We start from the raw sequence: 12,833 nt of genomic DNA, 5'->3' as shown, positions 1-12,833 counted from the left end.
CCAGGCTTCGACACTTCGATTATCCCACTCAAGTCTTTGTCACATTAATTGCTCCCACCGACTGTGTATGACTGTATGTGATTAGTATTTTCATTCAGAGTATTTTTAGCAGGTTGTCTATTTTAATTTTTTAATTAATTTAGATATAGCATGTTTAGTTTTTTTATATATATTTTAGCAACTGCACCACACCGGCTCTCAATTATAACTTTTAGCTATATCGCTCCTAAATATAGAGAGCTCGCTCTATATAATTTAAAATATTCATTTCAATTTATTTTATGTAATTTATAAATGCATTTAAACTATTTAATCTTCATTTTGAAAAATAATATAAATTTAAAACTAGCTAAAATAGAGAGTACTGATGCACACTTATTTCTAAAGTGGCTGGCTAAAATGACTTTTTAGCTACTTTGGCTAAAATATGACTAAAAAATGGTTAGCATTGCTAAAGATGCTCTCACAAATTATTGTTGTAATATAGAAAATTTTAGAATAATCAGATGTATACTAACAATATTTAAGTGGGTACGAGTAACACATATTCGCTATATTTTTACTAGACATACGTAAAATATGTTAAAACATCTTTTCTCGTCATTGTATAAATGAGAGATATGACTGTCAGATGTAGTTACGCAACATGACTGAAGAGTGTCTAAACTAATATGTCATTTTTTCAGTATCTCTTTTATTTAGCTAACATTTTTTTTAAAAAAAATATCAGAAATAACATTTGAACCAAATTATAAAGAAATTTTTACAATATAGCCTATCAGAATGCATTAAAGATGCCATTTCCAAAACCCCTATTGTCTTGTTAGATAGTAATTCACTTAATAAACCGTTAATAGTTCTAATTTTAACTCATTCAAATTAAGAGCATGACGAAAGATGGTAATGAACATCAAAATTACAAAACTCCAACATTCTAAATTTCCAAAAATGAAAATTTGAAAGACAATATATTTTATAATTATTCAAATGTCCCCTTTCCTTTCAATAAAAGAAAAATTAACACAAAGTAATTTTCTACTTATGATTATATGAAAACAAAAAAGGACTTATGGGTTACACTCTTAACAATTATAGTTAATTATAGTGAATTATCTTTAACTACACAACATAGACAAAGAAAAGAGAACTAGAAATCCAAAATGTGCACTCATCAAACTTGGGTGTGGTGGTCACTTCCATAATTTATCTCCCAACACAATCAACTACACTTACTTACTCCAATCTCCTTTTTCAAAAAAACAAAACTCCCCATATATAAGCAATATTCACCTCCCCTCTGTCTCCCACACTCACTTCCTCACACTCACTTTCCTTCTAGAACCAAAACCCCAACAACAACAAAAATGAAGACAAAAGTGCTTCTCTTCTTCCTCCTCCCTCTCCTCCTCTTCTCCTCCACCTCCTCCTCCTCCTCCTCCCCACTCACCCAAGAAGGCCTCTACCTCCAACACATCAAACACTCCCTCGCCGACCCCGACTCCTCCCTCTCCTCCTGGAACGACCAAGACGCCACCCCTTGCTCATGGGACGGCATCACATGCAACCCTTCCACCCACGTCATCACCTCCGTCGACCTCTCCAGCTTCAACCTCTTCGGCCCTTTCCCCTCCCTCCTCTGCCGCCTCCCCAACCTCACCTCCCTCTCCCTCTACAACAACTCCATCAACTCCACCCTACCCTCCGACATCTCCACGTGTCAGAACCTCCAACACCTCGACCTCTCCCAGAACCTCCTCACCGGCTCCCTCCCCTCCACCCTTGCCGACCTCCCCAACCTCCGCTACCTCGACCTCACCGGCAACAACTTCTCGGGAGAAATTCCCGAGTCTTTCGGGAGATTCCAAAAACTCGAGGTCCTCTCTCTCGTCTACAACCTCCTCGACAGCGCCCTGCCCCCATTTCTCGGCAATATCTCGTCCCTCAAAATGCTCAACCTTTCTTACAACCCGTTCTTCCCGGGTCGGATCCCGCCCGAGCTCGGAAACTTAACGAACCTCGAGGTCCTCTGGCTGACCGAGTGTAACTTAGTCGGCGAAATACCCGACTCGCTGGGTCGACTCAGTAAACTCACCGATTTGGACCTCGCCATTAACGCCCTTCACGGCCCGATTCCGGCTTCGTTGACGGAGTTGACCAGCGTGGTTCAGATTGAGCTCTATAACAACACCTTGACCGGAGCCCTGCCGCCGGGAATGTCGAAGCTGAAGAAGCTCCGGCTGCTCGACGCGTCCATGAACCGGCTGACGGGGCCGATTCCCGACGAGTTGACTCGGCTGGAGCTGGAAAGCCTGAATCTTTACGAGAACAACTTCGAGGGGAGTTTGCCGGCGAGCATTGCCGACTCGCCGAACCTGTACGAGCTCCGGCTGTTTCAGAACAAGCTCACCGGCGAGCTGCCGCGGAATCTCGGCCAGAACTCGCCGCTGAGGTGGATAGACCTGTCGAACAACCAGTTTTCAGGGAGCATTCCGGCGAGTCTGTGCGAGAAGGGGCAAATTGAGGAGATGCTGATGATCAACAATGCTTTTTCCGGCGAGATTCCGGCGAGTCTCGGGGAGTGTCAGAGCTTGACACGTGTCCGGTTGGGTCACAACCGGTTGAGCGGTGAAGTTCCGGCGTCTTTCTGGGGGCTGCCGCATGTCTATTTGCTCGAGCTGGTTGATAACCAGTTATCGGGGCCGATAGCCAAGACAATTGCCGGTGCGGCTAACCTTTCGCTTCTGATAATCGAAAAGAACCAGTTTGAAGGTTCGATACCGGAGGAAATTGGGTGGGTTGAAAACCTTCTGCAGTTTTCCGGCGGTGAGAATAGGTTCAGTGGGCCTTTGCCGGAGACAATAGTTAAGTTACGACATCTTAGCACGCTGGACCTTCACAACAATGAGCTTTCCGGTGAGTTTCCGATTGGGAGTCAGTCTTTGGTTCGGCTCAATGAGCTCAATTTGAGGAATAACCAACTGTCCGGGAAAATCCCAGATGGAATTGGGAACATGTCTTCGCTGAATTACCTTGATCTCTCCGGGAATCGGTTTTCGGGTCAAGTTCCGGTTTGGTTGCAGAATATGAAGATCAACGTGTTCAATTTGTCGGATAACCAGCTTTCGGGTGAGCTCCCTCCTTTGTTTGCGAAGGAGATGTACAGAAATAGCTTTCTGGGAAATCCGGGTCTTTGCGGAGATTTGGAGGGGTTGTGTGAGAGCAGAGCCGAGGAGAAGACCCAGGGCTACATATGGTTGCTGAGGTGCATTTTCATTCTGGCTGCCTTGGTGTTTGTGGTGGGTGTGGTTTGGTTTTACTTCAAGTACAAGAACTTCAAGAAGGCCAGCGGTGCTATAGATAAATCCAAGTGGACTTTGATGTCGTTTCACAAGCTGGGTTTCAGCGAGTATGAGATACTGGATTGCCTTGATGAGGATAATGTGATTGGGACTGGGGGGTCTGGGAAAGTGTACAAGGTTGTGCTGAGCAATGGTGAGGCTGTTGCGGTGAAAAAGCTGTGGAGGGGGAAAGTGAAAGAGTGCGAAAGCGATGATGTTGAGAAAGGTTGGGTCCAAGATGATGGCTTTGAGGCAGAGGTCGACACTTTGGGGAGGATTAGGCACAAGAACATTGTGAAGCTTTGGTGCTGTTGTACCGCAAGAGATTGCAAGCTTTTGGTGTATGAGTACATGCCAAATGGTAGTCTTGGTGATTTGCTGCATAGTAGCAAAGCAGGATTGCTGGATTGGCCTACAAGGTTCAAGATTGCTCTTGATGCTGCTGATGGGCTTTCGTATCTGCACCATGATTGTGTTCCTGCTATTGTTCATAGAGATGTGAAATCAAACAATATATTGTTGGATGGGGATTTCGGAGCCAGAGTAGCGGATTTTGGAGTAGCTAAGGTCGTTGATGCAACTGGAAAAGGGGCTAAATCCATGTCGGTCATTGCAGGTTCTTGTGGTTACATTGCTCCAGGTTAGTGATTGAATTGCTCATTGGCCTACTTAAATTTATGTTTTTAACATCACTATTTAAATATGGGATTAAGTTCATGTCATATACCCATGTTCTTGTATAAAGTTTAGATATTTAGTTCTTTATTCTCCATAATGATCATTTATGTGCGCACAACTTTCAGATTACAAACTTTTACTTTAAATGTTGTTGTATCGTTCTGAACCAGTAAATTAATGAACTTGCAGAATATGCATACACACTGAGGGTGAATGAGAAGAGTGACATCTACAGTTTTGGTGTGGTGATTCTGGAATTGGTTACCGGGAAACTTCCAGTTGACCCAGAATTCGGAGAAAAGGACTTGGTGAAGTGGGTCTGTACCACCTTAGATCAGAAAGGAGTGGACCATGTCATTGACCCCAAACTCGATTCTTGTTACAAGGAAGAAGTATGCAAGGTCCTCAATATCGGCCTCCTCTGCACCAGTCCTCTCCCAATCAATAGACCATCGATGAGAAGAGTGGTGAAGTTGTTGCAAGAAGCGGGAACGGAGAAGCATCCTCAGATTAAGAAGGAAGGCAAATTGTCACCATATTACTATGAAGATGCATCGGATCATGGAAGTGTAGCTTAACAAGTTCATATGGGTATGGGGAAAGTTTTATGTAAGCCATCTTTTCTCATCAGTTTTCGAGCTTTCCAAAAGCTAACCTCCCAAATTTCAATTCAACCCCAACCCCAACCCCAACCCCTCTTGGTGTTTGGTTTGAGGGAAAAGAAAATTGGAGGAGATGGGTAAAAAGAAGTTACGGGGAAGGAAGGTTATGAGGGGGGTTTAAATTCAATAGTGTAAATTGAGTGACCACCACCAAAGTTCTTGTTCTACTAATCAACCTTAATAGTTTGCTCCATGGAAGTGCTGTCTAGTCATTGTGATTTTTCTCTGAAAGCACTGAGATGGGGGATATTATATGAAATGGGAATTTTTGAATTCTGGCATTTATGAGCAAACCCTTGAGCATTTCTACTTTCATGAATGGCACCACATGTCCAGCAATTATACCTGTGCTGGTGGGAAGCCTGTGACAATGTTCCAGGGTTTAATGCTTTGACTCATTCTCTACAGTAAACTCCTACAGTAGTTTTTCTTCTTTAACCAGTTCATTGCAGCAGATCGAGGTCTGTATTAAAGTTTCTGTAATAACTCCAAATTTGTAATTCTAGATCTGGGAGCTGTTAGATTGTGCATGGTTTGCGGTTTGCTTCGCATAATGAACTCTAATCAAACAACGGTTACAGTACGCTTCAGTATCCAGTATCCTGATCCGGAGCACTGTAGGGTATCCTGATTCAGAGGATGAGCTGAAGACAGCTATATAATAAACAAGTCTTATCCCATTAATAAGGCAGTAATGTCATGGAGGTAGGGTTGGGGTACCATCCCAACCAAGTGAAAAGAGACCCACTTTGCTCATTGATGTACTTGTGGAGCCTGGAGATTGTGGTTATACATCATCTTGGAAAATAACAACAGCAAGGACATTGATATAACAGAGGTTGATTTGATTTGATTTATAGAGAGAGAGAGAGAGTCCTAAGGTTGTTAATTTTCTTTGGTTGGTGGCTTCAGAAATTACTGATCAGAATAGGAATAAATTCACAGAGTCCTGCATACCCCAGCCTATTGAGAACGGTACCTAGAATATCTATGACAGTAGAGAGTCTACACCCTCCCCCATTGGGCTAGTGTAGTAAATGGAGTAGTAAATTGTCAGCGCTTCATCTTGTGAATGCAGAATGGGACCAAAAATCTAAAACCTGTGTTGCAGTTCCAACCATGTATATGAATGCCAGCAACCAGAGGAAATGTAGGTTGCTGCTATCAATAGGAGAGTGAGTGATCATTAAGATCCATCCCTAACTTCATTTTTGACAATTAGTATAGTATAGTGCAGGCTCTATAAATCCCTCATCCTATCTCACCAGCCTTTTACCTGATTCTGTTATTTAGAATTGTTGACCTAGTGTTAATTGTAAATGACTGCAATACCAAGCAAGGGTATAGCATTTCCTTATTGGTTTCCGCCTCTAATTGCTAAGGAGATATACAGAAATGAATCTCCTTAATTTCTGGGAAGGATGTTTCCTTAATTTCCGCCTCTAATTGATGTTTTCTTGTTCAATGACACATTACAGAGTCTAATAGACAAAGTGTGGTTGGGTACAGAAATTGGTTACTACGCATAGCCAGGAAATCCCAAGGATTGTAACATTACTTTCATCTTTGCTTTTCCCATGTCTCATTCTATTTTAAATAGATGCCTGAGCATCATTCCTTGGCATGGCAGGAAATCCCAATCACTGTAATATTACCTTCATCTATTCTTTAATTTGGGTCTGATTGTGTCATTCCTTGTGGGGGTTATTTGTATCTGCCTTTTATTTTCTATGGAAGCCATCATACTGTCTTTGTAGGATACATATGGTTGTTGAGGTGTATGTGGTTTGTTTTGCCTTTAAATACTTGAACCTTGCCTTCTTAAGCAAACCTATAGATTGTGTTTTAAAGAATTTATAAGATATTGGATTGCCTTAATGAAGATAATGAGATTGGGAAAGTATACCAGGTTGTGCTTGCTTAATTACAGAACTATATCAACCATATCATATGTGAGATACTGAATTTGCCTTGATGAACATGAAATGATTCGCAGTGGGTCATCTGGGAAAAGTAGACAATGTTGAGAAAGGGTTGGGTCATGTATCACATTGGTAATTAGTTAGACTTGCACAGTTAATAGCTATATTGGGCTCCCTGTCAATGTAACTGCTCTTCATTTTTGTATTTGTGTTTCTATATAGTTCAATTGGTACAAAAAATCAGTTACTGAAATTTTCATGTTGGATTTGTGAAGGTGGCCAGCAGTTTGTTATGGGTTTCATATATGTAACATGATTTCATTTGAAAGTGTGCATTCAATTACATGATATAAAAGCATAAATATGTTCAACACTAACGGAATTTTGTCATTGAGAATGCTCTCACAGTAGAAAAATAGCATGGAGTTATTATCATCTTAGTTATAGATTCAAAGCACATAATATGTTGGAGGAAATTAAAAATATTTAGAAATTAGAAACTCACTAATTCCTAAAGAGACAATGTAGAGCAGGTAAAGGTTGGGTCATGTATCACATTGGTAATTAGTTAGACTTGAATAGTTGATAGGTGTATTGGGCTCCCTGTCAATGTTATACACATCCTTCATTTTTGTATTTGTGTTTCTAGATACTTCAATTGGCACAAAACCTCAGTTACTGAAATTTTTATGTTGGATTTGTGAAGGTGGCCAGCAGTTTGTTATGGGTTTCATATATGTAACATAATTTCATTTGAAAGTGTGCATGCAATTACATGATATAAAAGCATAAATACGTGCAACATTAACCAAATTTTAACATCGAGAATGCTCTCATGGTAGAAAAATAGCATGGAGTTATTATCAAAATTTGGCATATTAGTTATTACACATATAAGTTATAGATTCAAAGCACATAATATATTGGAGGAAATTAAAAATATCTAGAATATAGAACTCATTAATTCCTAACACTTCAATCGTTTCCTATTTTTTTACAAATTCAGTTACATGAAACAAATAGTCAGAAAATGTATTCAGTTTGCTTTCTTGTTTGTTTGGGTATTTTTGGGCCTTGCTGTTGGTTTTCCTTGGGAGGTTTTGGGCCTCTTTGCGTAATAATTTCTTTTAATTAAATAAATTTACTTGTTGTTTGACCAAAAAAAAAAAATTGTCTAGGTTTATCTCTCTCATTTTTAACCCTGTTTGTTGATGAAAATAAAGCAACACAAACTTTTACCAATGAACTCATTCTATATGGTCAATACATCTGTTAAGTAACTTTAAGTTCTAGTCTTACTATATTACACCTTTATCAATTCTAACTTTTTTCATGTAAACACATCATATGCTACGTGCGAAATCAATATAAGTTAAGTATCAACACAAAGAAGATATTTAATTCCAATTTCGTGGATGTTAATGTTATTGTTTTATTTTTTACTGGTGTTATACTGTTATTGTTGATCTTCATTGTTTTATATTCTGAAAGAGCCCATAAACATTTATCAAATTAGTTGGGCTTGCTCTTCCAAAAAAAAGAAAAGTTAATCGGGTCTTGCATTCGGCCTCGTCCAAATGAGTCTTGAATATTTGTCCAGGAGTACGCTGAAAACCAAAGCCATCAAAACTTTCTACTTGTGCCAGTTGTTCCTATATATGCCAAACTAGACAAGTTTCGATACGGATAAGTGGATTACCCAAGTGGGTTCGTTTTCACATAAAAATGAAAGAGGACCCAAATGGATTGGTGAAAGCAACCCAATCCTAAAGAACTACCTAAGCATGACAAAGCAAAAGAATTTAAAAGCAAATGTCAGTATGTAAATTGCCTCTAACCTGTAATTACAATCTGATTAAATTTTTTAAAAAAGAGGAGGAGACCAACTAATTATGAACCAACATAACTAATCTAGACCAAAACTTTCCCAAGTTTCTTACCAATCCAACCCAATTCTCAAACAATTAGCTGCTCACTTTTTCTTACTTTTCTGTTTCAACGCTTTCTGGTCATTTTACCATCTTTCAAATCAAACCATATATAAACCTATTTCCACACTCCACCTCCATCACCAACCAACCTCTTCTATTCTTCTTCTTCTTCTTCTTCCTCCCTTCTCTCCCACTTAATTTGACCACAAGCAACCACCAAAGAACATGAATCACAGTGACCATGTTCATATTGCCTATTACTTTGTCATCTCCCTCCTCACCACGTCTCTTATTGTTCTCGGTCTTGTGCTTCTTCTGACCCTCCTCTGCAAGAGGAAACAGAACACTGATGATCAATCTGAAGAAACTGTAATCCCAGCTAAGATTTGTGCCAGAGTATACCCTTTAACCGATATTGATGCCGCCACAGATGGCTTCAACCGCAGAAGAATCGTCGGTGAGGGCCGTTTGGGAACTGTGTATGCTGCAATATTCGAAAAGGGGGAGATAGCGGCCGTGAAGAGAATTCATCCGAGGCTTGTGTTGGGAAATATTGGTTTTGGGTTTTCAAGAACACTTGGCTCTCTCTCATTGGCTCAACACCCCAATGTAGTGCCCATTGTTGGGTACTCAGAAGCACCAGGTGAGAGAATCATTGTCATGGAGTTTGTGGGTATGGTTTGCTTGGATTTTTACTTGCATCAAAACCCAGATGGGGCTTCTCTGTTGGATTGGAACCACAGGCTTAAAATTGCAGCAGGGGCAGCAAGAGGGCTTCAGTACTTGCATGAAGGAGTTGCTCCAAATATTGTTCATGGATGTGTGAAGGCTTCAAATATCTTGATTGATGTGAAATTCTGTGCTAGGGTTTGTGATTATGGTCTATCATTTTTGGCACCAAAAGAGAAGAGGGGTCTAGTTGGTTATGTGGATGATGAGTATTGGAGAGGAGGTGGTGTGTGCAAAGAAAGCGATATGTTTGGTTTTGGGGTGGTTCTGTTGGAACTTCTGAGTGGGAGACGATGTGATGAAGGGTTTCTAGTGAAATGGGCAATGCCATTGATTAAGGAGATGAGGTTTAGTGAGTTTTTGGACCCAAGACTTGTTATTCCTCATGACATTAGGCCTCTTGTCAGATTGACCAAAGTTGCCTCGACTTGTGTTTGTAATTCCAGAAAGAGCAGACCTTCAATTAGTCAAGTCGCAACTATCCTCAACAATTTGGAGATAGATTCAACGTGAACAAATTTTTTTAAGTAAGTCATTTTGATCACTTTTAAACTTATTGATGAGAGCCGCTCTAGATCGCAAAAACAAACTCTTTCGACAATTTTCACAATTCTCCAGCTGCATTATTTGCCGGTTGTTCCACATCAAAGTCAGTGTCATCATGAACTTGTATTAGGAAAAGGTTGCAATCCTTGGTATATAATTAGACTTAGGTAGCTACTAGGAATTGGAAATTTGGAGGTTTTCTTTTAACTTGTATGCTATTCTTTACGAAGAGTGTAAATGCACATAATTTGGGTGATATGCAATAGTTTTCACACATGGGCTTCTCCCAATGGTCGGTGTGCTTTGGATGGGAGAAATGTTTGAAATGAAAGCTGCGACTGTGACTTTGTCTTCTGGTGCCGAAAGAGGACCCAAAATTTTGTAGTCTTCTTTGAATTTGATTGTGTGTTGTTTTTCGCCTTTCATTTTTCTATTTGAATGCACATATTTATAAATGGTATTCATATAAATGGAATATCAATTGGTTATGTATTATCTAATCATATTTAGTGTGGATTCACATTTCATATTCATTGTATGGTTGTTGGGTGCTATCCCTCCTGTTCTGACATGTGAACACTGAAAATCTAATGTTCATTCTTTGATTTACTTTTGTTATTATAATTCATAACTGTTGTCTTTTGGCAACTCGTGAAGGGTGAAAAAAAAATATGGGTCTTAATTGTTGATGTCATATGTAGTTGAACTTTATTCACAAATTCTCTCTTTATACAAGATTCTGATTGATTTAATTAGGATTCCAGTCTTCGACGTTTTTTTTTTTTTTTTTTTATCAGGTAGTTAGCTGTTAATAACTCACACACCCATGCAGTGGTATCCCAGCGCTAGGACACATGCACCGACATTGCGGCGAAAGTCAGGCAAAGCCAGACAAATCCACTGCACCGCAGACGCACGAATCCAAAAGATCCCTCAAATCTGCTGGCCACGGGATGGAGCTGGGATTCGAACGCTAAACCTGGGGGTTCCAGACTAGGACGTTCGACCAACACACCACACCACGTGGTTAGTCTTCGACGCTTTTAATCGACATTTGCCAATGATTCTTTTTATTTGTGTCCACAAGAATTCATAACACAAGGTAGATTATGATACTTTGATAGTTGAGTATCAAATAGAACCTTATTGTAATTAAAAGAGTGAAAACTGAAACGTATCTTTCTCAAATACAAATCTAATGGAATTAGTCCACCAACTAGGCAGCTACTGTATATTGCATGTTTTTTTTTTTTTTTACAAGGACTATGTATTCTCAATATTCTATATATATTAAAGGAGATCGCATAATTCACTGTTTATATGTCGGCTTAGTAACAGTTGCGGCTTGAGCCGAGCCGATAGTGAAAAGACAATTTTGTCTTTTTTTTTTTTGAATTACAATCGGCCACTTTTGTTCCTCTCCATGCTTCTAGACCAGATCTTTTTCCACGCTTTTGTTCTTCTCGCTTCTGTCTCCCAATACTTACTTGCAAAATCAGATTCCAAAATCACATAAACACAAAGAAAAGCAGCGAGAGCATGGAAATTCAAATCAGCAGAGACGAAACAGCCCAGTAACGTGAGACGCATCTGAGAGACCAATATACAAGGTTAAAAGTAAGGATATCCACTACAGGATGAAATGATTAATTAGTATAGACTAGGGGTGGGCGTCCAGACCCGAAAGACCGAGGACCCGACCCGAATTGAGGAAAAAAGACTGAATCGGTTCGGTTTTAGAATAGAAATTTTTGGTTCGGTCTAAAGCCCGACCCGAATTCATGTAATCGGTTCGGTCTCGGGTTTCATATTTTCAGGGCCCGAAAGCCAGAACCGACCCGAATACTGTAGCACATGCCACATGTCAGTCCATGATTGGGTGTTAACTCAACCTCAGCCTCCCTCTCTCTGCGACTTTGCTTGTATCGACCTCAGCCCCAAATTTCAGATCTGATGAAATCTCCCTCTCACTCTCTCAGCCCCAAATTTCAGATCTGAGTTGTCTATCTCTCTCTCCTTCCATTACCAGTTCCTGCTCCGGTCTCGATCTCCAATCCTCACTCCTCCTAACCGAACCCCTCTTCACTCTCCCTCCATCCAACGCACCACCGACAAACTGGCATTGAGGAGGAAGAAAATATATATATATATATATATATATATATATATATATATATATATATATTATATGAATAGAAGTGCAGAAGAAGATGAATAAGAAGTGTCGAAGAAGACTAGAAATGAAAGAGGGAGGAAGGAAAGGAAAAAACAAAAAAGAAGAAGAAGAAGAATATATGAATTAATGAATAGAAGTATAGAACTGCAGAAGAAGAAGAAGAAAGTGTCGAAGAAGACCAGAAAAGAAAGAGATAGTATAAAGTAAAAGAGGGCAGAGCCATTTATCTTGTTTTGTTTTATTCCAACCGCTCAGGACAAATAAATATAAACGTCGAACATAATGTTTTGAGAGTGTCTCATGCTCCAGTGGTTGGGAGCAAGGATTTGGTGCAAGAGGTCAAGGGTTCGAACCTTGCCTCTAACCAAATTTTGTGTATTTTGCATATTGGGCCCGAAAAGCCCGAAGCCCGAACCGGCCCGTTTGGGATCGGTTTATGTCGGTTTCCATTTTCGAAAAAGCCCGAACCGGCCCGAACCGAGTGTTTCGGGCTCGGTCTCGGTTTTACCAAATTTCGGGCCCGACCCGACCCGTGCCCAGCCCTAGTATAGACTTGATATAAAATTTAGACTTTTGGGATCTTGTATTCTCAGCAAATGAAAAGGAAAATGAAGAACAATGTTTTTAACAATCATCATCAAACAGGAGTGCTACATAACTGAGGGGATTGGTAGGAACATCTTATCGATTTGATCTATTACAAAATAAGAGACGAGGAAAATTCTAGTTTGATTTTGTTTAAACTCTACCTTGTACGTCATTCATCTGAGATTGCTAGCATCGGAGCCCAGATCTCGGCTACATAGTTAGTCATAGTTGCATTCTTTTACTGAATAGTTCAATGGGCCAGG

General features: G+C 40.0%; 2 protein-coding genes across 5 annotated transcripts; both read left to right on the top strand.

Annotated features, from left to right (window-relative positions):
- Positions 1 to 1,294: 1,294 nt before the first annotated feature.
- LOC133729557 (receptor-like protein kinase HSL1) lies at positions 1,295 to 5,208 on the top strand. Its single transcript, XM_062157095.1, has 2 exons — positions 1,295 to 3,978; positions 4,206 to 5,208. The coding sequence occupies exons 1-2, from the start codon at positions 1,365 to 1,367 to the stop codon at positions 4,592 to 4,594; spliced, it is 3,003 nt and encodes a 1,000-aa protein (XP_062013079.1). The 5' UTR covers positions 1,295 to 1,364; the 3' UTR covers positions 4,595 to 5,208.
- Positions 5,209 to 8,529: 3,321 nt separating this feature from the next.
- On the top strand, positions 8,530 to 11,949 carry LOC133729555 (serine/threonine-protein kinase-like protein ACR4). 4 transcript variants are annotated; one of them, XR_009856421.1, is made up of 3 exons: positions 8,530 to 9,787; positions 10,604 to 10,832; positions 11,306 to 11,949. XR_009856421.1 is itself a non-coding variant. In XM_062157093.1 (2 exons), the coding sequence occupies exon 1, from the start codon at positions 8,757 to 8,759 to the stop codon at positions 9,771 to 9,773; it is 1,017 nt and encodes a 338-aa protein (XP_062013077.1). In that variant the 5' UTR covers positions 8,530 to 8,756; the 3' UTR covers positions 9,774 to 9,787; positions 10,571 to 11,293. The 4 variants fall into 4 exon arrangements, 3 of the variants coding, with proteins under 3 accessions (XP_062013077.1, XP_062013074.1, XP_062013076.1); XM_062157093.1 differs by lacking the exon at positions 11,306 to 11,949 and having other exon boundaries at positions 10,571 to 11,293; XM_062157090.1 differs by lacking the exon at positions 11,306 to 11,949 and having other exon boundaries at positions 10,604 to 11,095.
- The last annotated feature ends 884 nt before the right edge of the window (positions 11,950 to 12,833 follow it).

This window comes from Rosa rugosa, chromosome 2 (assembly GCF_958449725.1).
Source record: "Rosa rugosa chromosome 2, drRosRugo1.1, whole genome shotgun sequence".
NCBI classification, from domain to species: Eukaryota; Viridiplantae; Streptophyta; class Magnoliopsida; order Rosales; family Rosaceae; genus Rosa; species Rosa rugosa.
This window is presented reverse-complemented; position numbering and strand designations above follow the sequence as displayed.